This window comes from Peromyscus eremicus, chromosome 1 (genome assembly GCF_949786415.1).
Source record: "Peromyscus eremicus chromosome 1, PerEre_H2_v1, whole genome shotgun sequence".
Lineage (NCBI taxonomy): Eukaryota > Metazoa > Chordata > Mammalia > Rodentia > Cricetidae > Peromyscus > Peromyscus eremicus.
Window position 1 is genome coordinate 100,876,782 of NC_081416.1, and position 24,927 is coordinate 100,901,708.

The following is a 24,927-nucleotide window of genomic DNA, read 5'->3' on the forward strand; positions in this document are numbered from 1 at the left end:
AGGGTTTCTCTATATAGCTCTACCCATCCTGGAACTCACTCTGTAGACCAGTCTGGCCTCAAATTCAGATTCTCCTATCTCTGCCTCCTGAGTACTGGTATTAAAGGCATGCGCTGCCACTACCCGGCCAAGATTGGTATTTTTAACTTTATTATTATTATTGTTGGTTGTTGTTGCTGTTATTGTTGTGGGGTGTGTGTGTGGATGACCAAGGGTAGTGTTCGCCACACCTGTCAGGGGACAATTTTGTTGAGTCAGCTCTTTTCTTCCCCCTTTCTGTGGGTTCTGGGGATTGAACTCAGGTTGTAAGGAATGGGCTGCAAGTGCTCTTACTAGCTGAACCATCTTGCCAACCCCACAGGATCAGTTTTCGATGCTCCTTATAGCCAGGCTTGGTGGTGCTTGCCAATAATTTCAGCACTGGAGAGATGGAGGCACAATAATCATGAGAAAGAAAAACAGAATGCGTTATTTCGTTGGGCCAAAAGGCATCTAAGGGTTAGATTCTTGTGGAAACTCCCAAGGTGCCCTTCGAAAAGGCAGTACCAATTTACACCCCACTGACAGTAGAAAGGTATTGTTTTCCTCACCCTGGAGCTCATTTTTACTGGGACAGACTCAGAATTGTTAGTCTTTTTTTTTTTTTGTTTTGTTTTGTTTTGTTTTGTTTTGTTTTTCGAGACAGGGTTTCTCTGTGTAGCTTTGCGCCTCTCCTGGAGAATTGTTAGTCTTTTAGCAATGATACACAACAGTAAAGCAGTGTCTTTTCACTTTCATTCCATGATGTTCTTTTATTCATGAGCAGGGACTCAACTGGAGTCTCCGAGTGAGTCACTGATCAATTTTAATGTAATCAATGAGAATATATGATGTCATGGTGTCTGGTCGTGGGCATTAGGTGCTCTCAGGGGACAGATGATCCCTCCATGATTCAGGCCTTCCTCCAGGTTAGGCAAGCATCCCTGGTTCTTTAGTGAGCCTCAGATAAAGTAATTTGCTTATTCAGGAGTCTTGCGGAGAACAGGGTGGGGGCCAAACACATATGAACACTTAGCTCTGCTCTGGTCACCCCCATGAAAGCTGCAGTGGTACAGTGAGGGCACACGGAATGCCATGGAAACAGCTGGAAGAGGCACAACCTACAAGTGGCGCATTGATCATGGGAGCAATGATTGTGGGAGCCACAATGAGGGAAGAGCAAAGGATGGGAGAGAATGAGCTAGAACAAGGCCTCCGAGCAACGGTGAACGAACGTGAACCAGAACACAGAGAGGGGGTGACTTTGAGTAGGAGGAGAGTTCCTTTTTATTTACTCTCTCATATATTACATCCCGACTGACCACAGTTTCTCTCTCTCTCCTCTCCTCCCGAGACTCCCTCCTATCTCCCCTGTTCCCCATGGCTCCTCCACTTCCCTTCAGAAAAGGGCGGGCCTCCCAGGGTTATCAACCAAATGTGGCATACGAAGTTACAACAAGATTAGGCACATCCCCTCATATTAAGGTTGGACGACACAATCCAGTAGGAGGAAAAAGTTTCTCAAAGCAGGCAAAAAAGTCCAAGACACCCCACTCACACTGTTAGGAGTCCCACAAGAACACCAAGCTACACAACCATAACATATACGCAGAGGGCCTAGGTCAGGCCTGTACAGGTTCCATGATTGTTGGTTCAGTCTCTGCGAACCCCTATGAGCCCTGGTTAGCTGATTCTGTGGGCATTTTTCTCTTAATGTCCTTGACCCTCTGGCTCCTACAATCCTTCCTCCCCCATTCCCCTTCTTCAGGATTCCAGAGCTCTGCATAATGTTCAAGAGTTTCTTTATTAAACTGGGAGGGGGGATGGGCATGCAGGATTATAGGTTGGGAGCAGTTTTTGCCTGGATCATCTATTTGGGAAGGGGTTCAAGTTTCTCTCTCTCTCTCTCTCTCTCTCTCTCTCTCTCTCTCTCTCTCTCTCTCTCTCTCTGTGTGTGTGTGTGTGTGTGTGTGTGTGTGTGTGTGTGTGTGTGTTTTGAGACAGGGTCTCACTATGTAGCTCTTGCTGTCTTGGAATTCACTATGTAGACCAAAATGGCCTTGAACTCACAGAGATCCCCCTGCTTCTTGAATGCTGGGATTAAAGGCATTCTCCATCATACATGGCTCTAGCTCTCTCTCTCTCTTTTATTGTTTTATTTTATTTTATTTTACTTTTGAGGCACAGTCTCATATGGCCCTGCCTGACTTTGAATTCAATATGTAGCTGGGGATAAAACTCAGATCCTCCTGGCTGTGCCTCCCAAACCTTGGACTGTTTGAGAACCTTTCTGGAATAAGCATTCTGACACTAATGAGAGTAGAAGAGAGATATACCAGTGGACCGAAGCCAGGACAGGTCCTGAGAGGCTTAGATTCCAGGTTCAGTTTGCATTCTCATTTTGTACCCGGTAACACAGGTGGGCCAGGTAAGCAAGCAAGATTTTACAGAAGCATACGCGGCAGTCAGCGGGTTGTTAGGGGCAATGACAAACTGTTTCAGCTATTTCTCCAGGTCATCCTGTCCAGGTAGCAAGTGAAGTCATACTTGGCAAATGGGAGTACAAGGAGTGCTTTAAGTAAATCACTAAACATATCAATAAACCAATATCTAATAATTGGTCTTTTCTACTGTATTCTACTTCAGGATTATAGGCATGAACCACCTTGCCCAGTTCAGAGGTTCAAAGTTTTTTTTAAACTTTCTTTCTTTCTTTCTTTCTTTCTTTCTTTCTTTCTTTCTTTCTTTCTTTCTTTCTTTCTTTCTTTTTCTAGACAGGATTTCTCTGTATAGCCTTAGCTGTCCTGGAATGTGCTCTGTGGACCAGGCTGGCCTCGAACTCAGAGAGATCCACCTGCCTTTGTCTCCCTATGCTGGCATTAAAGGCATATGCCACCACTGCTTGGTAGAACATTCCTTTTTAAAAAGATTTTTGTCCGGCGGTGGCAGCAGTTCCAGGACAGCAGTTCCAGGACAGCTAGGGCTGCTACCCAGAGAAACTCTGTCTTGAAAAGAAAAAATAAAGATTTTTGTTTTGATTTTTTTCTGGTGGTGGCACCTCGAAGTGTAGAGCTTGAGTTCAAGCCACAGCCCCAAGGCCAAAGGATCTACTGCAGCGGGTTCAGGTCTTTGGTTGCAAGGAGATGCCACAAGAAGACAGCCCTAGGCACGGTGCACTGCAAACTGGGAAACGGCTTGATCAGCCTGACTCCATCCTAAAATCAGAAGCCATCTTGTCACAGGTCAAATAAGGTCATTCCTGTTTCCTGTAAAATTTGGGTTTGACCATGTTTTCACCCATTTTCTAGAATTTGACATATTCCATATCCTGTACCCTGACCTTCACCTTGACAGATGAGATGAGTTCTGTCAAGGTCCTACATAACCAAAGTGCCTCTGCAAATCCCCCACCCTTGAAAACCCCTAGTCTTGCAATTTTTGAGCTATTTAAATCCCACTTTCTCCTATGTCCAGTGCTGTTCTCTCAAACCCCACTTTAGGGAGACAGCCCTGTTTGACAGAATAAAGCTTGCTCAATTCATCTAAAGGAATTTGGGTAATGGTCGTTACTTTAGTTTGGTGGGATTAGCACAGGGTGAATTGGAATCCTCTGGAGATGGCTGAGCCATAACACTGCAGTACAAGTTAGTGCAGCCAAATTTGCTTCTGGGCAAGGAGTGGTTGTTGGTGTGGACATTGGAGTCCTTATGAAGCGGGTCCTGTGGCCCAGACTTATACTATCCAACAGTCTGTCCCCAAAGCCCTGCCTGTTTATTACTTTGACAGGCCCCTGCTGGTAGCCCTTCCCTCTGTGAGTACAAAAAATTCAGAGGTTTTTGTTCTGTTTTATTTTTTCGAGACAGGGTTTCTCTGTGTGGGTTTGGTGCCTGTCCTGGATCTCGCTCTGTAGACCAGGCTGGCCTCAAACTCACAGAGATCTGCCTGGCTTTGGCTCCTGAGTGCTGGGATTAAAGGCGTGCGCTATCACCAGGCAAATTCAGAGGTTTTGGTGCAGGTGTTATCTACCAGAAATGCTACAGATAAGCCCATCTTGAGGGTCAGAGTTTAACTTTGTAATAAACATCATAGGATTTTAATGTTTTAAAAAAGACTTGTGTGTGTGTGTGTGTGTGTCTGTCTGTCTGTCTGTATGTATGTATGGGTGTTGTGCTGTGCTTGCAAATATGTACGTGCACTATGTGCACCCAGGGTCTTTTGTTTGTGTGTTTGTTTTTGTTTTGACAGTCTCACTCATTTTGTAGCCCAGGCTGTTCTCCAACAGGTAATCCTCCTGCTTCAGTATCCCAAGTGCTGAGATGACAGGTGTGAAACACCATGCCTGGCTGAAAAAAAAAAAAAACACTTAAAAAAGAATTTGAACACACAAGCCACTGCTCTGATTTTTGTTACAAATTTGAATTGACTTTATGTAGCTGAGGTACTGGTAAATGAAAAGTAATATAGTCTAGGTATGGAGTATACTCCTAATCCCACTGCTTGGGGGGTGGATGCAGGAGAATCATTCAAGGTCTTTCTCAGCTACAGATGAAATCCAGTCTCAAAAAAAAAAAAATGTAGCTAGAGTTTTCCTGCCTGGCCCACAGTCAGGACAAATCTCTCTCACCTGCCAGTCCCACAGCCTCAGACCCGACCAAGTAAACACAGAGACTTATATTGGTTACAAACTGTATGGCCATGGCAGGCTTCTTGCTAACTGTTCTTACAGCTTAAATTAATCCTTTTCCATTAATCTATATCTTGCCACATGGCTCGTGGCTTACCAGGATCTTCACATGCTGTTTGTCATCGTGGCTTCTGGCAGTGTCTCTCTGAATCAGCCTTCCACTTCTCAGCTTTATTCTCCTCCTTGTCCCGCCTACACTTCCTGCCTAGCCAATGGCCAATCAGTGTTTTATTTATTGACTAATTAGCAACACATTTGCCATACAGAACATCCCACAGCAAAAAAAAGGCAGAACAGACCCTTGAAAGAATGATACTTGAACTTATTATCATTTAGAACAGAGAAACGGATTTCCAGATTAGAGATGAGGGTGGCTAAGTAAATTTGTTTTAAATATTGTGTCAGGGGTTGGGAGTTGGGGGCGAGGGAGGGGGGGCGGGAGGGCATCCGTGGAAAGGTCCTAGGACAACTTTGTGAAGTCAGTTCTCTTTGCAGGGGATCGAAATCAAACGCCTTTACCTACTGAGCCATCTGGCTGGTTTCCTAAATGAATTTCAATGAAAGCTTTCTTTAGTGTGGGCCTGAAGGTGTAAGCAACAGAGTTCCGTGCTGGGTAAACTCTGGTAGCGTGTGCTTTTATCTGTGGTTTGCATCTCTTGCCTCACGGTTGGTTTGTTCAAAGTTTTTATTTATTTTTGAGTTGGGGGCTCATGCAGCCCAGCTAGCTTCGTTTGAACTCGCTTTGTAGGCGAGAATGACCTTGATTTTCTGATCCTCCAGCCTCCACTTCTCTAGTGCTGGAATCGCAGGAGTGCTCCACCACATTGGGGTACACTGATTTTTTCAGACCAGAATTAGATTTGCACTTCCTGTTCCGCCTACACTACAGGTTGCTAGGTTACACGTCTTTTCTCTTTTCGCTTTTATGAACACAAAACTTCATTTCCCATGAACACTTGCAAGTGTCGCGTAGCGTCGCGTCGTCGCTCTGCGCCCTTTATACCCACTTCCTCCCGCGGGCTACTTCCTTTCCTTTCGGTGGCGCGCGGCGCAAGATGGCGGTCCAGATTTCCAAGAAGAGGAAGGTAAGCCTCTGGGCCCGGCCCGGGGACTCGCGGCGCGTTCTAGAGGTGCCGCAGTGAGACGCACGGCTCCGTGTCCGTCCTGGGGGGTGGCTCGTGCCGCCCGGCGTCTCTGTGGGCCGTGGATGAACGTGGATTGTGTGCTGGGCCGGCTCCGGGATAGCGCAGTGTGGCTGGGGAAGGGAGGAACAGACTCCTTAGTTCTGGGCCGAGCCGAGCACCGGCGCCTTCGGACCTTCACTAGACACCTTTGGCCGTCTCTAGTAACCTTATGGCTCAGTTTGAGAGTGTGGGCTAATCCCACACTTCGCGACTTTGGTAAGCGAAGCTTAGCAGTGCCTTCCCTTCCATCATCCTGCAAGCCGCCTCAGTGGAAAGGCTGCTCACTATTGGCGTGCTCTCTCTGGGGAGCTGCAGCAAAAGCGTCCCAGACTTGTCATTCCGTGGGGGAGAATTGTGTGAAGATCATCAGGTTTAGAAATAGATGATGACCTGTCGGCGTTGTGCTGAATGCCCGCAGATCATAAAGTTGTTGTTCACAATGCTTTTTGAGTTAGGATCGCCCTCTCTTTCTCCAGGTAGACGTTACAGTGTCCTTGCTGGGCCCAGTGAACTGCAGATGTTCCACTTGAGAACAGATTTCTGTTTTGCGTGTGTAGGTTATGTTTTAAAACCCTTCGATGAAGAGGTGATGACGAGTCTGACGAGGAGCTGTTATCTTTGCCCAGTGCTGCGTTCTGTGGCTATGGTCAGAGGAACTTCCTAATGATGACTCGTAGGCATTTGTCTGAGAAGGGTTGCTGCCGTCCTGCAGGGCCATTGGGGTGGCACTAAGTAAGCCTCCACCCCATCTTAACTCTGAACTTGCTGCTTTGGTTTAGTTTGTGGCCGATGGCATCTTCAAAGCTGAGCTGAATGAGTTTCTCACTCGGGAACTGGCTGAAGATGGCTACTCTGGAGTTGAAGTCCGAGTTACACCAACCAGAACAGAAATCATTATTTTAGCCACCAGGTAAAAATGTAGTTGACGGACTATCACCTTTAATCACTGTGTGTACTAAGGTGCTTTGTAAACATGGGGCAGCCAGCCAATGAACCTGGCCTTGGTGAGTGTAGTTTTTTTTTTTTTTGTTTGTTTGTTTGTTTTTTCTAGTTTTTCGAGACAGGGTTTCTCTGTGTAGCTTTGCGCCTTTCCTGGATCTCGCTTTGTAGACCAGGCTGGCCTCGAACTCACAGAGATCTGCCTGGCTCTGCCTCCCGAGTGCTGGGATTAAAGGCGTGTGCCACCACCGCCCAGCCGTTTGTTTGTTTGTTTGTTTGTTTGTTTGTTTTGAGGCAGTTTCTCTGTACCTTTGGAGCCTGTCCTTGAACTCATTCTGTAGACCAGGGTGGCCTCGAACTCACAGAGATCCGCCTGCCTCTGCCTCCCAAGTGCTGGGATTATTAGAGGCGTGTGCCACCACCGCCCAACATGTAGTTGCTTTTTTTAAAAACCTCATTTGGAAAGAATTTACCTTAATCCTTTTCATTTAACGTGTGTTCTTGCTGTGTGATAGATGACACATGAGATGTTGAGTGAATTATAACGTTTCCCCTCTGCAGAACACAGAATGTTCTTGGTGAGAAGGGTCGTCGGATCAGAGAGCTGACTGCGGTAGTCCAGAAGAGGTTCGGCTTCCCTGAGGGCAGTGTAGAGGTGAGTTCCCCTGGCTTATCCCAAGGGTCGTTGTAGACTGGATTTAGATGTTGGTTCTGTAGAATGGTACTTCTGAAACCTTTGACATGGCCATTGAATATTACAGGTGGATCGATACTCTGTCAGAGTTTTCTTATAAGTAGTGTAATTGCCGAGTATGGCAACCACAAGGCAGGATGGTGGCTAGTGCAGAGCCAGTCAGGGCTGCCATAGTGAGACCCTGTCTAAAACTACGAACGATATGCTTCAGTTTATGGGAGTATTCTGGTGGTCATTTAGTGTTTTACATTACATTTACATACAGAAATGATACACAGGTGGATTGGTTATTCCATTACTCTCCTAGTGTGGTTGTGGGGAGCCAGAGGAGGGCAATGAGGAATGCTTGGTAGTTAAGGGATATTACAGTGGCTTAATTGAAAAGTAATAAATGTCTCTTGCTTCCTTTAAAGCTTTATGCAGAAAAGGTAGCCACAAGAGGTCTGTGTGCCATTGCTCAGGCGGAGTCTCTACGTTACAAACTCCTAGGAGGGCTTGCTGTGCGAAGGTAAGTGTTCTGAGACTTGGTGGTCTTGCCCTTCTGTGGGTCAGTGTGTGCCGGACTTTTTGTTAACATAACTCTTCAGTGACAGAATCATCTAGTCTCTGCTGGTGCAACAGTAAGATAGCTTATGCCCCCTTGAACTGTTAGGCCAACAGGACCTGGTGGGGAGCCTGTTGTGGATAACACATGCCTATAATACCAACACTTGGAAGACTGAGAGGAGGGTTGCTTGGTTGCAGGCCAGCCTGGGTTGTATGAGCCCTTGAAGAATGGTCAAATAATGGGAATACTTGGGGACACTGAGAATGGAACAAGGGTAAAGTCATAACAGGGAGGGGATGTGTGTTGGTGTGCATTGTGCAGTTTAGAAAGGACCCTTGATAGGTGGGCAGAAAAGCATCCTGTTGCTGCTCCTGTGTGAGATATCCGTGGTTAGCGGATAACGGCTTTAGTGCTTCTGGGATACCACGCATTTCAACAAGTTAGAAGTCATGTGGATCTATTAATGCATTTATATTTGTGGGGGCTATAAAGAGATAACAGACTGGGCGGTGGTGGTGCACACCTTTAATCCTAGCACTCGGGAGATCTCTGAGTTCAAGGCCAGCCTGGTCTACAGAGTTCCAGGAGCCAGCACTGTTTCAGAGAAACTCTGTCTCAAAAAAAAAACCAAGGCATTAAATCGCTATAAATTGGTCAGGCGTGATATTGCCCACCCGTAATCCCAGCACTGTGAAGGTGAAGAATCTTGGGAGTCCAAAGCCAGTCTCAGAGGCTGCAAAGTAAGAGACTAGCTCGGGGGTGAGGCCTTGTCTCAGCTAAGCTATCCCTGTAAGTTGGGACTCTGCCTGAGCTGGTCTGACTTTGTCTTTAAAAAAAAAAAATGTTGTGCCACCTTGCCTTGGTTATGAGAATTAGAAGAGAATATGAAAAGGCTTTTTCTTTTTGAGAGAGAGAGAGAGAGAGAGACAGAGACAGGGTCTCACTGTAACCCTAGCTGACCTAATTCGGAGATGGTCCACCAAGATTAAGGGCCACTTTGCCTGGCTTACAGATTTTTTTTGTTTTGTTTTTGAGACAGGGTTTCTCTGTACAGCCGTGACTGTCTGGAACTCAGGCTGGCTTCAACTCAGATCTGCCTTCTGCCTCCCTAGTGATGGAATTAAAGGTGTGTGCCACCACGGCCAGTCTTTTTGTTCTTAATCTTAGTTTTTTATAGGCCTAAGGGTTTTTCTAGTGCTCTGATATCAAGGTGGCTAAAAGTATGTTAGGGGCTCTTGTGCTTCTCAACTAGGATGGCACCTGGGAGCCACCTAGCAAGCCTTTCTCAAAATAACCTGTTCCTGCCGGATGTGGTATTGAGTATTTGTAATCCAGCACTCCAGGGCAGAGGCTGGTGGATCTCTGCAAATTCCAGGCCAGCCAGGACATAGAGTGAGACCTTGTCTCTCCTGACAGCAGGCGCTTGTTACCAGACAAAAGCAAGCCCTGATAACCAGAGTTTAGTTCCCTGAACCTGTGTAAAGAAGGAAACATGACTCCATAGTTGTCCTCGGGCCTCCGTGCACTCAAATATCATGTGCACATAGTAATAATAAAAGATGTGAGAAAATACCTATGCTTGAGCTTGGCCAGCCCAGATAATGGCTTGGAAAAGGACCCAGCATGAGGGTGTAAAGAGTTCATCCTTCAAAGGTGATTGTAGCATACAGGCCAGGGTGGAAAAGCATCAGGCAGTGAGTTGCTGTTTTGGCCGAACTCTGATTGTTTCCCCAAGCTACCATTTGAGAGTTACTAAAGTGAAACCCAAATGTTTTCTTTTTAAGCTTGGTGGGAGGGACAGGCGGAGTGTGTCTTTGGTAATAACAGGTGACTCTCTTCTTCCAAAGGGCCTGCTATGGTGTGCTTCGGTTCATTATGGAGAGTGGGGCCAAGGGCTGTGAGGTTGTGGTGTCTGGGAAGCTCCGAGGACAGAGAGCCAAGTCCATGAAGTTTGTGGATGGGCTGATGATCCACAGTGGAGACCCTGTTAACTACTATGTTGACACTGCTGTGCGCCATGTGCTCCTGAGACAAGGTGAGCAGCTGTGCTGGGAAGGGAACCTGGGGGCCTGGGTAGCTAGGAATGCTCAGGGCAGATGAGCATTGGGTGTATTTCCGTGGACCTGTGTTTGGATAGTCTATTATGGAAGGGGCTGTTGGTTACAGGGGCTGTGAAGAAATGAGTTGTCGTCTTAGCTTTTTTCTGTGTGCCCTTCGGTGATGACACGATGACGAGTCAGAAAGGTCACGCCTTGCTCTTGGTCCTTGTCAGTGCCATGTTCTGTGGCGCTGTGCATGGTTCCTTTGGCAAAAGTGTCCTGCTCATTGATTGATTTAGAGGCATTTGTCTGAGAAGGGCCCGATCACAGTGCTTTTGAGTAAGTGCTGCTGTTTTCCTGTTGGGGAGGAGTTGGTAAAACCCCAGCTCAGTTCTAGCTCTGGTTTCTTAGGTGTGCTGGGCATCAAAGTGAAGATCATGCTGCCCTGGGACCCAAGTGGTAAGATCGGCCCCAAGAAGCCTCTGCCTGATCACGTGAGCATTGTGGAACCTAAAGACGAAATCTTGCCCACGACCCCCATCTCAGAGCAGAAGGGTGGGAAGCCAGAGCCACCTGCCATGCCCCAGCCAGTGCCTACAGCATAACAGGTATGTCTGCAGTGACCTTCCTGGGCCAGCAGCTGGGGTTTTTATTGTTACTTGTGATGTTTCAGTGTGTGAATAAGGTTTTTTGTTTGTTTGTTTGTTTGTTTCATGTGTGGGAGGGTACAGGTTGGAATGTGGTGCCCACCCCCACAGATCTGTCAGTGAGTGTTTCCTCCACTGCCTTTGCTCAAGAGTTTACAGATACTTAGTATACCCTTTAGTGGCCTTGTCAAGGTTTCAGTAAAAAAGCCTTTGTGCTGCGATGTGTTTAAGTTAAGGTGAAAACCCTGCATGGGAGTGTGTGTCCATATAATAAATGAAAGCACTCAAATGAGTTTTTTCTTACATTGTTTTATTTGGTTTCAGGGTCTTGGCAGTTGCATCTGGAGGCTGGATGTTGTCCTGTACAAACAGACGTTTAATAAAATCTTGCACAAAGACAAAGCCTCACTGGATTGTGTCCAGTGTTCAGCTGTGACTGAGTTACACTGGCCTGAGGAGTGTTGTTTATCCCACTGGTTTAAGCTGGAGGGCTTGGGCAGAGAAGTCTTGGTTCTGTGAGGGCTGGTGGCTCAAGGCACCACCTTGACACCCTGTTTAGGGTTAGAAGAACAGTTTGGTTTTGGTGCTCATGATAGAACCCAGGTCCTTGCACATAGTAAGCATACATTGTGTTCTTAAGCTATGTTCCCAGCCTGGAGGGCTACTGTATGATATATTCCCTCCTGTTTATGTAAGAAATCTTTGGTGGGTAAAGATGCTTTTTATGAAGGCCTGTGACACTGGTATGTATGCACTTGACATGCACGTAGAAAGTAAATTGGCTGATGCTGTCGGACTTAAAAAAGCTCAGAAGTTTGAAATGTAAAGCTTGTTAAAATCCACATTTCTAAGTCTTGTACTTAGTCATTGTTTTAGAAAATGTGGTAAATTCAGAAATTATCAGTAGCTTATTTGCCATAATGTCTTAAAAGCATTTACTATTGATGCATGTTTTGTGGAGGATTAAAGTTAGCCTGGAAATTCTGTGCTCTGATGAGAAGACTGTCAAGGGCCTGGGGTGCCGCCTGACTAGTGCCGAAAGGCCTGCAGCCTTCATGAACCACTCTGTCTTTATTTCCTTGTCTTCACCTATGTAGCTTTGCACAGAGTAAGAACTTAATTGAATAAGTTACGTAAGTTGGGAGCACACTGACCATATCCACAACCTAATGCCAGCTCAGTTCCATACATGTTGAGTACAGGTTTACCTTTATTATGTACAGTCTTGTGCCTGCACACCAGAAAAGGGCACTAGATCTTAAGATGTTTGATGAGCCACCATGTGGTTGCTGGGAACTGAACTCAGGACCTCTGGAAGAACAGCCAGTACTCTTAACTTGCCCTCTCTTCAGCCCTCAGATGTACGTGTTTTAAAAAGATATAGTCTTACTGTGTAGCCCTGGCTGGCCTCTCTGCCTTAGGGTATTGTGAATAAAGTGTGCAGCCATCATCCGGTTGATTACATAACTCATGAATATAGGACACATAATTGGCATCTGAATTCTCTAATTATTTGCTGGGCTGTAGTTGAGTTGATTTTGTGAGACTTCATGAAAACAACTGGTTGCTCTTCAGAGAAACCAGGTTAGATAGATCCCCAGCACCCACTACTGCTTACAATCACCTAACTCCAGTCCCAGGGGATCTGAAGGCCTCTACAGACACGTGGTACACAGACACAATCAGGCAAAATAACCACAAACCTAGAAAAGTAGGAAGGCCAAGAGGGAGGTAGCAAGGTGATGACGAGGAAATACAGTGGCTTTGCACTCCACAAGAACTAGCATCCACGTGAGTAAACTCGGCATCAGCAGCTTTGCTAGAAATGTTACTGAACTCCCTCCTCCCCCAATATTGGACCAATCAAGTGTGGGGGCCTTGAGCATGCTGGGTGAGTCTGGTCCTTTCATATCCAGTTGTGTACTTCCTATTAGATCTTTTAAAATTGCTACTGAGTTTTTTTGCAGACTTGGAAGTTTAGCCTGTGAGCTAGTGTTTGCTCCTTTCCCAGTAGGTGGCACTAGAGCAGCATTGCCATAGAGCAGCCAGAGGAAGGGCTTAGTCAAGTCCTGCCATTAGCAACATTTAATAACATCTTTGTGTTGGACACATTCCATTAGTAGCTGATTGGCAGCAGGCCTAACCTTTGCCGTCTGTGGGAATGTATTTATTCCTCTGAGGTTTACCTCAAAATCTTCACTTCCAGTTAGGGAGTTAACGTCAGATCCCAAGTTGGAAATGACTTAACCTTTGCTCCTAAGCTTTCCTAATTACACATAAGGCTGCAGCCCCAGGTAGCTCGGAAAAAGCTGCTCCGACAGTGGGCAGTCATCCACTGAGGGGAGGGGTATATGTCGGATGCATTTTTGCAGCTTTCTGTGTAGGGTAGAGTAAGGGGCTGGCTGTGGCTGCCTTTGGCCTGGAGCTCCCCATCCTGCCTCTCCTGAGTACTTGGATGTGTCTTTTGCCTACCCCACCCCCAGCCGATGCACGGCACAATGAATAACCCCCTATCCCCTCGTGTTTAGGGCTCTTTTTGAGACAGGGTCTCCATGGTTGAAGCTTGCCTGGGACTCACTACATAGCCTAGAACTAACACTATGTCCTAAGTGAGCACTCCCTCAGATGCAAGGAGTGCTCATTAGTTGAAGCTGGGACAAACGAAAGAACTGATTCCAGATTTCAAGTCTGTAATAAATAGGCTCTAGCCACTCACTGCGTGTGTACTTCAATTACAGTAGTTATGGGAAACAATAACTCCTAATTTTGCTGAAGACACTGATTTTCTTGGTTCCACAATTGAAACTCATTCATAAGTCTGTAAACATCAATTGTAATGACTGATAGGTGGCCTTAAAAATTAGGCACTCTCCTGGCATGCTTGAGGTTCTGGGTTCAATCTCTAGTAAAAGTAATGTCAACACATTTCCCTCCAGTCACCAGTTTGCAGAGGACATCTGGGAGTCCTTTCCCTCCACTGTGGGTCTCTGGGAATTAGCTCTGGTTGTTAGAATGGCAAGGTATGCCTTTACCCACTCACTGAGCCATCTTGCTAGTGTGACTGGTGTTACTAGCATCCCTCCGGACTGAAGTGCTGCTGTGTACCCCTACATCCGTCTGTCTGATGAATAAGATTTCCTGTCATGGGTAAAAGGAGAAAGCGTGATTCCATCTGATGTTTCCAGACTTTTGAAGGATAGTACAATACTTGAGAAATGCAACAAGGAGGTGGGAGGTTGCTGAAATGGTTGGTTACTTCACTGTTTCATCTAGGCTGTCCCATTCTGTGTTCTTGTCTTACTTGCCTGTGCGTCCTGGCAGGCAGCACATGCACAGAACAGCACTCACACTATAGTAAGTGGTTAAAATTTTAAAAGAATAGGGTCCTTGGGGAATCTCAATGGGAAGCTTGGGATCACTGCTTGGCCTTCATGAAGAGTCTAGCCAGGGGAGAGACAGCCTTTATTGCCCTGGATGGACTCCTATTGTTCCTGGGTAGACATGATAGGTGCCATTGCTTTGTCCTAAGTGTCCCCTTAGGGTGGGGACAGGCAGGGTGTGGTGCTGGCCTGTACTGGTCCCCTGCTGTCATTATCAGCTGTGTCCAGATGGCCAGTTCCCTAATCTGTGGTACTGGAGCTCAGCTGGGACCAGCCTTTGTTCCTGGCTGGGATGGGCCAGCCCCAGCTGGAGAGACCCTGCAGACATGGCCCTGGGGCTTTGAGAATGGGAGCGATTGGGAAAGAGACAGGCTCCTCTTCAAAAGGCAATCTGAGTGCAAATGAGGATCTGCAGATGGGGCCAGCCAGTATTTAGTACTGCAGCCTCATCCCTGGAAACAGCCTCTGCATCCGGGTGTGTTTTTCCTGTTTCCCATCCAGCAGTTTGTCACTGTTTTGGAGTCCTGGGCCATACCAAGTGTACAGTGGCATCAGAGTGTGTCTTACACTGATGGGGGATTTGGCCAGGGCTGTGGTGCTTTCTACCCTGAAACAAAAAAAATGTTGGGCCTGGCGAGGTGGCTCAGTGGATAAAGGCTCTTGTTGCTAAGCCTGCTGATGTGAGTGAGTTCAGTCCCTAGAACCCATGTGTTAGATGGAGAGAACCAACGTCCACAATTTGATCTCTGACCTCCACACAGGTACCATGACAAAGAAGTAAAATATATATCTCCAGTAATGAAATGAGGTAATGGGTGTGCTAACAGTTGAATGCAGCTTTTCCTCCAAAATTGGTATGTTGGGTCCTAATACACAACGTCATAGCATTAAGAATGAGGACTGGTGACATGGCTGGAGCTGGTAAAGTGCTTGCCATGCCAGCCTGAAGATGTGAGTTAAGATCCCCAGAACCCACATAAGATAGAACAGACTCCATAAAGTCCTCTGACCTCTACATGCACTTCATGCACATGTGTACATACATCATGCACTCACACTGTAGTAAGTGGATAAATTTTAAAAAGAAATAGGCTCCTTCAGGTAGATGAATAAATCGTCTGGGATTAGTGTCATTTGGGGAGGTTGAAGGGAACTTATAAAGCAGAGAGTCACCAAATGGAATCTGCTGGCACCTTGCTCCTGGTGCCAATTGCACGCTCCGGTGTCCAGAACGGAGTAATTCCCGATAGTCTAAGATGAGTGTGGCTGTCTGTGTGGCCTACAGTGGTGTAGCCGTGCTGGCGAACTGCAAAATACCTTCTCTGGATAAAGCAGGCATGAGCTGGACACACCCGACTTTTGAACAACCTTTTTTATTTCTACGAGGAAAGGGGCAATAAGTTAGAGGACTATTCACATGGAGGGTCCAGGAGGGGAGCCAAGTGCCATGCCCAAGTTTTCTCCGCCTCCTGGTTCAGGCTGTCCCAGTCATCTGCTCAGGCTCTGGACAATGGTGACACAGCCATGCGAGCTGGTGCAGCGCTGCAGCGCTGGCTGGGCCTCCACCTGCCCACTGCTGGGGTCAAAGGTGAAGACGCTGTTGGTGCTTTCCCCATGTTCGTCCCGCCCACCGAGGATGTGCACCTTCCCGTCACACACTGTCACGCCACAGCTCTCCTGGGTGGACAAACAGACAGACAGTTAACTGTGGGATGCAGGCAGGGACTCCCTTGGTTCTTAGCTGGCCAAGTCACATAGCAGAGTCTTGCCCTACAGACTGACTAGGCAATCTGGATGGCAGGGAGACAAAATAATTGACCCTTACTAAATAAATGGCCTGGACAAGTCACCTGCTCTGTCTTAGATCTACCTCATCTGCATAGTTCAAAGAGCAACCACTCTTTTTGCTGCCATTGTGTGTGGGATATCCTTCACTTGGTCTTCACCAAAAAGCTAAAGTCAAGCCTGGAAGATCGCACGCCTGTGAACAGTACCGCCATCCTACAGTCTCATTCAGAGAGCTGGAAGATTGCACGCCTGTGAACAGTACCGCCATCCTACAGTCAGAGAGCTGGGAACCTCGGTCTTGGAATCACCCAGGCCCAGAACTGACAGAGACCACCAATTATACATCTACATAGTTTTCCTGGAGTCTTGGGGCAGCAGGTGGGGGAAACAAGGCTGTGGGGGCCAGAACTTACACCTCTGGCCGCTGATGTCACTGGAGCAGGGAACTTACTAAGTCACAGCACTTGAATTCTAGACACTGGCATACTACAGCCCAACTGATGGCCTTGGGCCAACCTCTCTAAGGCCAGTCTCATCTGTCACTGGGAGGACAAGCAAGGGGACTATGTGATGCCCCTCAGCGTGGAGTCATATGCAGGACCTCCAACTGGTAAGCTCCAGAGCCTTGGAAGTGGGTCTGCACTCCTGAATGTGCCAGTGCAGGGGCCCCCACTTACCACAGGGCCGGGCAGGTCAGCTGCCTCTCCCCAGACATCGGTGCCAGGGTCATAGGTGAAAATTTTACTCATGAGGCCTCCCACCACATAAATGGTGTCTTCCAGGGAGACGGCCTCAAGACACCGCTGCAAGAAGGGTGCTGGTGACCGCAGCCTCCACTGGTCCTCCTTGGGGTCAAAGCACTGCACCTGCAGGAGGAAAGCAGCGGTGAGTGAGCCTCACCCCAACTGCCCGCTACCATGGCCTCTGACCTCTGTCTCTAGGAATACTCGGCAGATTACCCTAATTTTTAGCCCACTATGATTGGCTTATGCAGTACTAGGATCAAACCCAGCCTCCTGAGTCCTACAACCCCAGCTTATAATAGATTCTTTCTTTCTTTCTTTTTTCTTTCCTTTTTTGAATGGAAGGAAAGCATTTTAACTAATCCTACTCTGTCATCTAATTTTTAAAAAGATTATTTTTATTTATATGTCTCTCTGTGTGGCTGTGGGTGGCTGTGGAAGCCAGAAGAATGTGTCAGATCCGGAGCTAGAGTGGAAGGCAGTTGTGAGCCATTTGACACGGGTGCTGGGAACCAAACTCTGGTCCTTTGCAAGAGCAGCAAGTACACCGATGAGTCATCCCTCCAGCCCCAACCTTCCAATTTTTTTTTTTTTTTTTTTTTTTTTTGGTTTCTCGAGACAGGGTTTCTCTGTATAGCTTTGCGCCAGGTCCGAACTCACAGAGATCCTTTTTTTTTTTTTTTTTTTTTCTGTGTAACAGCCCTGGCTGTCCTGGAACTTGCTCTGTAGACCAGGCTGGCCTCAAACTCAGAGATCTGCCTGTCTCTGCCTCTCGAGTGCTGGGATTAAAGACCGGCACCACCATGGCCTGGATCAATCTTTCAATTTTTAAAATCTATGAAACCCACATGGATGGTACCAATCGGAAGAGTATAGGTGCCTCACTGAGTACCCTCTGAGGTCATCTCCCCCTCCCCTCCCTTTTCCCTTTCCCTGCACCGGCACCCCCCACCTCGGTTTTTTCAAGACAAGGTTTCTCTGTATAGTCCTCGCTGTCCTGTAATTCTCTCTATAGATCAGGCTGGCCTTGAACTCGGGGATCTGCTTGCCTTTGCCTCCTGAGTGTTGGGATTAAAGGTGTGCGCCCGGCTGAGGTCATCTTTCTTAACTCATTTCTTTGATCAAAATGATTCCCGGAGTGCTAGATTGTCTCACGCCAGCGCCCAGATCTAGCCTGCACACAGTAGGCTACGCTGTTCCCTGCAGCCTCTTATGTCCCTTAATCCCAAGGCCTGAGCCCACCTTATCAGTGTTGACACCGTCCTGCCCGGCGCCCCCAATCACGTACAGCTGGCCAGCGCAGGGCGCCACCGCTGCAGAGCTCACGGCTTCCGGCAGGGGCGCTGTGGCCGCCCAGGTGTTGGAGAACGGGTCGTAGCGCTCCACGCTGCGCAGGCGCCGTAGGCCATCGAAGCCGCCCACTGCAAAGAGCTGAGGGCGAAGACAGAGGCCAGAGCCCCGGGATTCAGAACTATAGGCGACTCCAACACCCCACCGCGTCAGTCTGTGAGCCCACCAGGCGCATCTCAGTGCAGCCACTGCCTGGCCAAGTTCCTCTTCCCCTAGTTCAGGAACCCCCTTCCCTGTTCAACGCAGGGGACGGGAGGCAGGCATCTGTGTTTCAGCTGCAGATGATGCTTAGTAATAACCCTAGTGGTTACTAAGGGTTTACCACCCACCTACCCGATTCCTGTGTGTTTCTGAATGCAGAATGAGGTTTACAAAGATAACTAGCAGGATTTTGTTTGTAAGTGGCAGAGTCAAGACTCAGTACTCTGGTCCCAAGGCCCAAACCTTTCAACACTGAACTGTATTTTCACAATGATGGCTATTTATCTGGGATGGGTGATGATGTTGAGACAGGGTCCTGCTATGTAGCCCTGGCTGGCCTCAAACTCACGACTCTCTTGCCTCAGCCTCCCATGTACTGATTTGCAAGTGTGAGCTGCTGTGATGACTGTTAATATTATTATGTGATTTTGAGCAAGTCCTTCCTAATCATTTGGGGCCTCCGATCCCTCCTTCCCCAGATGATCTATGGCTTGGATCCCAGGGCAGTAGCCTGAGCATGTGCCTACCTGTCCCTGCAGGGCCACCATCTTGTGCCTCCACCTGCCCTTGTGCATCGAGGCAACCTTGATCCAGGTGTGCAGATGGGAGCTAAACATCCAGACATCACGGCTGTTGATGTGACCTCCTATGGAGAAAGGGGCGGTGCCCCCAAAGAGCCAGAAACACCCCTAAGTCCAAAGGAAGGCTTAAGAGCGTAGGAAGGCTTTCCCACTGGGCTGGTGTAAGACTGGGCCTATCAACCAGACAGTGTGCTTTGAATGGAAGGAGAGGGTGCCAGAGAGATCCAGGGAGGGGAGAGTGCTGTTCACCAGGTGCCCGGTGGTGGGATACCAGTTGTGCTCAGGGAAGCAAAGGAGGAGGGGCATCCTCAAGACAATCACTAAGAATGTGTGGTGGGCCGAGGGAGAGCGGGGCATCCGCACAGTGGTGGGGGAGAGGACGACCCAGTCACTGTTCTCGACCAATGCTCTCCCTTCATTTCCATCCCCATCTCTCTGCGGTGCTGGGATTATTATACAGTTTCCATATAGGAAATAAGGATGAGGTTCAGGGACCGGGAATGACCTGCTGAAGACCAGGTGGCCTTTTTGTCAGACCAAAGACCAAAGCCACAGCTTAAGGCTTTCCGGCCCCAAGACCAACATCAACATCCCCTACAGGTGACTGGCTTTGCTGGACCACACACAGGGTTTTAGCCACAAACTGTAGGGGATTATGGGAAAGCTGGCCCTCATCTCCAGATTGGAGGGGGAAAAAAAAAAAGGGTGTGTATATGTGTGTGTGTGGGGGGGGGCAGAGGTGGTTTGAGAGGCTCCTACTTCTGTTGTGCTCTCACCAGAAACGTAAATGTCATTTCGCAGTGCACAGGAGGCAAATTCAGAGCGTGTGTAACCAGGCAGGCTAGGCAGTGGGGTCCAGCGCTGACTCTCGGGGTGGTAAGCATCGGCGAAAGGCAGCTTCAGGAGTCCCTTTCGGTCACACCCGCCGATGACCACTATCACTTCCGCTAGGTCCATGAATCTAGGGTGAGGATAAACCGAATACCTGTAGATCCACATTCCCGCTGCGGTCCTTTCCCACGCCACCTCTGCCTCCCGCAAGGGATGCTGGGGATTACTGCACCAGAAGGCTAGTGCGCTCTGCCTCTAAGCCATATCCCCAGTCCTTTTCTGTGCAGCCTCTGGTCTTGAACTCCCTATCCTGTTCCTGCTTACTGAGTGCTGGACTTACAGGCATCCAGCACCAAGCCCGGCTCCTTTCTTGCTGTTTTGATTACATCACACGATGCCGCTGTCCCCTGCCAGTGGAACCCATCACTTCCAGTCTTACCTCTGGTTACAGATAGGGAGGGAGTCACTAACTCTTACCCTAGTCTACTCGCCTCTAAGTTACAGAAAAAACGACTTTCCCCTTTCTTTGCTTAATCCTTCAGACGGTTGTTAGGACTGCTGACCCTTTTACAGAGGAAGAAACTGAGGCTCATGAATTATGGGCTAAGTCATGCTCAGTTTTGTCTGATATGAATCCTCCATCCCTAACACCTAATATACTGTGTCCTTCCCCTAGCCACTTCCTAATGGGAAACTGCCATGAGCAAGATTACTGACATTCTGCAAAGCTCTCCACCCTTGACTATTTGGGTTTCTGGCCTCACCAGGTTTTCCTAACCCTCCGGCTAGGGCTTTCCAAACCGTTCATCTTGTGTCCCTGGCCTCGCGCTCAAAGTTAGAGACAGCATCACCCCTGTCTTCTGTCCCTCGGGTATGAGGGCCATTGTGGACTATCCCACTATAGTCTCTTGGTATGGCATTGCACGGGCAGAGTGGACATTTCGTGTGCCTTTGTGTGTTTAGTTGTCTTACTAGCCTGTGGGTCCCCAGAGAGCAGTTTCCCAACAGGACCCATTTCTCAGAATGGCAGATGAGGCAGGAAATGGAATGCATCCCTCCCTCACAGGACTAACTCTTCAAGGCAGAACGCCGGGTACCAAGAAACGGTGACAATTCAAGAGGGGCAGTGAAGGAACCAGAGCTGGGGGAAGATACGAGGCGTCGCTAGGCCAGCAAGCGGGAGGCCATACCTCCGCGGCCGGGCCCGCAGCGCGCCCGCCTCCCGGCCCAGGATGAAGCAGGCGCGGGCCTCCAGCAGCAGCGGGCGGCAGTCGCCGCAGGCCTGCAGCAGCTCATCGGCCTCCACCTTCTCCAGGAAGTAGGCGGGCGCCAGCAGCGGCAGGCGCACGTGCTCCAGCAGGCGCCGCAGCTGCCCGCGGCGAGCCGGCGCGTCGTGGCGCACCCAGCGCATGGCCGCCTCGAACACGGCCTCCTCGCGGGCCACGCGCAGCGCGGGGTCGGCCAGCAGCGCCGCCACCTCGTCGGGCGCCAGCTCCAGGAAGTCGGCGTGGCGCGTCACCTCCACGAAGGCCTGGCGCAGCACGCGGCCGCAGCGCTCGGCCAGGGAGGCGAGCGAGAAGGCGGCGGCCACGCGGCGCAGCGCCAGGCTGTTGGCGGCCCGCAGGCGGCCCTCGAGGAAGCGCGCGCACGCCTCCCGCAGCCCCGCCACGCCCAGGCGCTCGGCCAGCGCCAGCACGGCGGCCGCCTCCTCCTCGGCGCGCAGCCGCACGCCCGCGCCGTATATGTAGTCGAGCACCACGGCCAGGGCCGCCGCCGCCCCGGGCGCCTCGGGTCCTACCGGGACCACGGCCGCTGCACGCTCGGGCCGGCCGGCGGCGAACAGGCCGCGGAAGTGGGCGCTGGCCGCGCTGAGCGCCGCGCGGTGGCAGGGGAAGTCGCGGCCGCCGGCGCGCAGCACCACGTCGGTGAGGGTGCCGCTCCGCCGGTATGCGTTGAGCGTCTGCAGGATGCGCTGCGCGTGGCAGGATGCGGCGCACGGGGCCTCCACGCCCGGCTCCGACTCCTCGCGCCCCGGGGTCTCCCGCATCCTGCGGGAAGAGAACACAGACCGCATTGGCAATGGGTCTGCCGGGGGACATCCCGCACATTGAGGCCTGCCTTCACTAGTTCACCAACCATGCACTTTGACCATGCACCTACTGTCCCCACCCCTACCCTGGCCCATCTAGACTTGTGATGGTGTTGAGTCAGCCCCTGCCTTCTGTGTCTAGTCTTCCCCTCCAGTACCTACTTCAGCCGTATTGCCCTTTTCCGTTCGGACTTGGCTAAGGTTTTTCCTGCCAGGCTCTGCAGGAAACAGATGGCAGACTCAAATAGGATAATTTAGGAGAGTCAAAGAGGGAGGGGGATGGAACGATTTATACACGTCTAGACTATGCAGTGTTTAGGGCTCGAACTGGGCTTGAATAGTGGCTACCTCACGGAGGTTGCTGGAACCTGGACAAAAGGTCTGTAGGAAGGGTCCCGTTGCATGAGTTGTAGTTTCTGGTAAAGGGATTCAGGCTACCCTAGACGTGTGTGTGTGTGTGTGTGTGTGTGTGTGTGTGTGTGTGTGTCCCTCTCTCACTTCATCACGTCTCCTTCAGATCTGTAGGTACCTTCCTTCGACCAGACTCTTCCGTCTAGGATTTTCCCTAACCACCACAGCACACCAGCATACTATCCTGGGTGCTCAACACTTATACAAGACCAAGTGTGTGTATTAATTAAGCTAGTGTTTATTACGGAGTGATTTTTGAGCCAGACAGCCATAATCCCTGCCTTTCTGGAGCTCAGAGCTTGGGCAGGGGTCCTTGGGGGAGGATTGGAGGAACTCAGAAAGGACAGTACACACAGCTGGAGGAGATTTAAGAAAGGGATCCTGAGTTGAGTAGAATTAGTTGAGTAAAGGCAGGGAAATGAGAGATGTTTCTAGTTTCCAGTGGAAAGATCCAGGCTCTAGGCACGTGGGGTTCTAATCCTCCTTTAGTCTGGAGTTGTCTGGCCTGGGCAAGGCACCAGCCCCATCTCCTCTGAAGCAGATCATAACGCCTAGCCACAGAATGCTATCGGAAGGGATGTGGGAAAGTGCTGGGATTGTAGTATGTGCTTACCCCTTTACTCATGCAAAGGAGGCAGAACATGGGGTGTGTGTACGTTGAGAAAAGCCTTTCATCACTCACACCCTTTCAAGAGACTGTTGTGAGGAATGGGTCACACAGAGGGAGCCTGCCCTTCATAGGTGTTGTGTGGGGGTCGGGGAAGGGGTGTTTATGAAAACACGACACAGATTGCACTGTTCACCCTGGTTAGGATTTGGTCCTTACGTGCAGCAGACTTGGCATGGTCTGGGGATAGGCAGTGCTCTCCTTTCCGTGGGAACTTACTCTGAGGAGGCTCAGCCCTGCCTCTGCAGGTGCCTTTCAGCCTCCATTCTCTCATCTAGTGCTGGAGGGCACATCAGCCTGGCTTTCACAGCTTATGCAGGATCCTGCTGAGTAGTGGATCCACTGCCTCAGGGTCACAAGAACTAAGCCCCTGATGGACAAGGATTGTTGCCCAGGTAGACGTGACCAGCCCAAGCCCACCATGCACCAGGCTGTTAAGTCTAGCCCCTCCGCAGGACTTGCCCCGTGTGTGTGAGTGTGTGTGTGTGTGTGTGTGTGTGTGTGTGTGTGTGTACACAGGGGGCTTGTGTCTATGAGAGATTAGTATTGCACGTGTCTGTGTGGACACAGGCTCACATGTATGTGACAAGGATCTCTCTGTGCTCTGCGTGTTAGGTGTATGTGGTCCTGTGACTGCGGTGTGTGCCTGGAGGAGTGTGGGTCTCCTGGAGAGGGCACAGTGGGAAGGACTTGTCGGCACTGAGCAGATGGAATTGGATGGAAAAGAGAACGGGACAGCCTGGGTACACACACACACACACACACACACACACACGTCCACTAGGAACAACCAGGGATCCAGTGAGACAGGTCATCGGAGTGCAGTAGGGCTGTCCTTAGCTAGCCTAGGACACAGCTACCCTCTAGGCTGAGACTTAAGAAGGCAGGCAGTCTCAGGACAAGCCCTCTGCTATTGTGATGGTCCTTAAGTTCACCTCCTAGGAACTTTGCCAGTACTTAATTCTACTGCCACCTACTGCTCTAGGCTCAGGGAACTATGGGCACCCGGTGATGGGAGACTCAGTTTCCATTGTGGAGTCCCACCATCTGGAGGGCCCAAGGACACATGGGAAGGTAGGGATTCCCACCTGGGGCTCCATCAGCCTTTTCCCATCTCACAGAGTCTAAGCTGGCTCATGGCCTGAGACTCAGCCAGTGGAAACTGGCTCAGCCCTCCACTATCCTGCTACCCCTCCCACTTCCACCCCCATGCACAACCCGCCCCCCCACTCACACTTTGGGTGGACACTTCCCACAGCAAGACAGTCCTCTAGCCAGGCTTCCCAAACCCTGCCCCCAGGTACTTGGTGCTTACCTGGCCACGCCCTCTTCCAGGGACTCCGCAACTGCTGCTGTGGCAGAGACCGCTCCAGTCTGTGCCTGCCGCTAGCCCGCTTGCCCGCTTGCCCGCTTGCCTAGCAGCCTGAGCTCTTGATTTTACTCTCGTTTTTGCCTAGGCTCCCACTTGGGCTCAGCTGCAGGAGGACAAAGGGACTGGACGCCAGGGGGGAGGGGAGGAGAGGGAGCTGGTAGGAATGGGCACTGGGCTTTTGTTCCGCTCTTGGACCCGTCTTGGGAGGGAGGGGTGTGGATAAGCATGGAACGGATTGCGTGTGCAGTGCTGGGCTGTGGTGTTTCGAGGACTAGGGGTGACTGTGTGTGGTATGTGTATGGGGTGTCTGCCTCAGGTAGATGGGGTGGTTGTCAGCATGTAGTGTTCTAGAACCTATATGTGTGTGAGTGCATGGAACACAGTGACTGTGTGGTACTGGGGTGCTTGGGCTATGTGGACATATGACTACATGACTTTGGATGTAACCAAGAATGTGGCTGCCACAGCTATGGATCCAGGTTTCCCGCCTGCCTCTTTGTGACTACCATGTGTTTGTTCCTGCCTCACAGCACACCTGTCATTGTAGATTTTTGCATAACCCGTTGTATCTGTGACTGTTCATTTGCATGCCAGGGGCTTGTGTCTATGAGAGATTAGTATTGCACGTGTCTGTGTGGACACAGGCTCACATGTATGTGACAAGGATCTCTCTGTGCTCTGCGTGTTAGGTGTATGTGGTCCTGTGACTGCGGTGTGTGCCTGGAGGAGTGTGGGTCTCCTGGAGAGGGCACAGTGGGAAGG

At 49.8% G+C, this 24,927-nt stretch overlaps 2 protein-coding genes and 2 non-coding genes across 4 annotated transcripts; 3 read left to right on the top strand and 1 right to left on the bottom strand.

The window, feature by feature from the left end:
* Positions 1–5,694: 5,694 nt before the first annotated feature.
* Positions 5,695–11,196, top strand: Rps3 (ribosomal protein S3). Its single transcript, XM_059270674.1, has 7 exons — positions 5,695–5,787; positions 6,666–6,796; positions 7,387–7,480; positions 7,933–8,027; positions 9,914–10,101; positions 10,517–10,713; positions 11,077–11,196. The coding sequence occupies exons 1-6, from the start codon at positions 5,758–5,760 to the stop codon at positions 10,708–10,710; spliced, it is 732 nt and encodes a 243-aa protein (XP_059126657.1). The 5' UTR covers positions 5,695–5,757; the 3' UTR covers positions 10,711–10,713; positions 11,077–11,196.
* On the top strand, positions 6,460–6,580 carry LOC131902900 (small nucleolar RNA SNORD15). Its single transcript, XR_009377170.1, has one exon. It is a non-coding gene; the product is annotated as a small nucleolar RNA SNORD15 (small nucleolar RNA).
* LOC131902898 (small nucleolar RNA SNORD15) lies at positions 10,279–10,423 on the top strand. Its single transcript, XR_009377169.1, has one exon. It is a non-coding gene; the product is annotated as a small nucleolar RNA SNORD15 (small nucleolar RNA).
* A 4,293-nt stretch (positions 11,197–15,489) lies between the features above and the next one.
* Klhl35 (kelch like family member 35) lies at positions 15,490–21,673 on the bottom strand. The gene is made up of 6 exons (XM_059253058.1): positions 20,817–21,673; positions 19,572–19,756; positions 18,742–18,860; positions 17,906–18,094; positions 16,598–16,786; positions 15,490–15,809 (listed from the first exon to the last, which is right to left on the bottom strand). The coding sequence occupies exons 1-6, from the start codon at positions 21,671–21,673 to the stop codon at positions 15,621–15,623; spliced, it is 1,728 nt and encodes a 575-aa protein (XP_059109041.1). The 3' UTR covers positions 15,490–15,620.
* Positions 21,674–24,927: the final 3,254 nt, after the last annotated feature.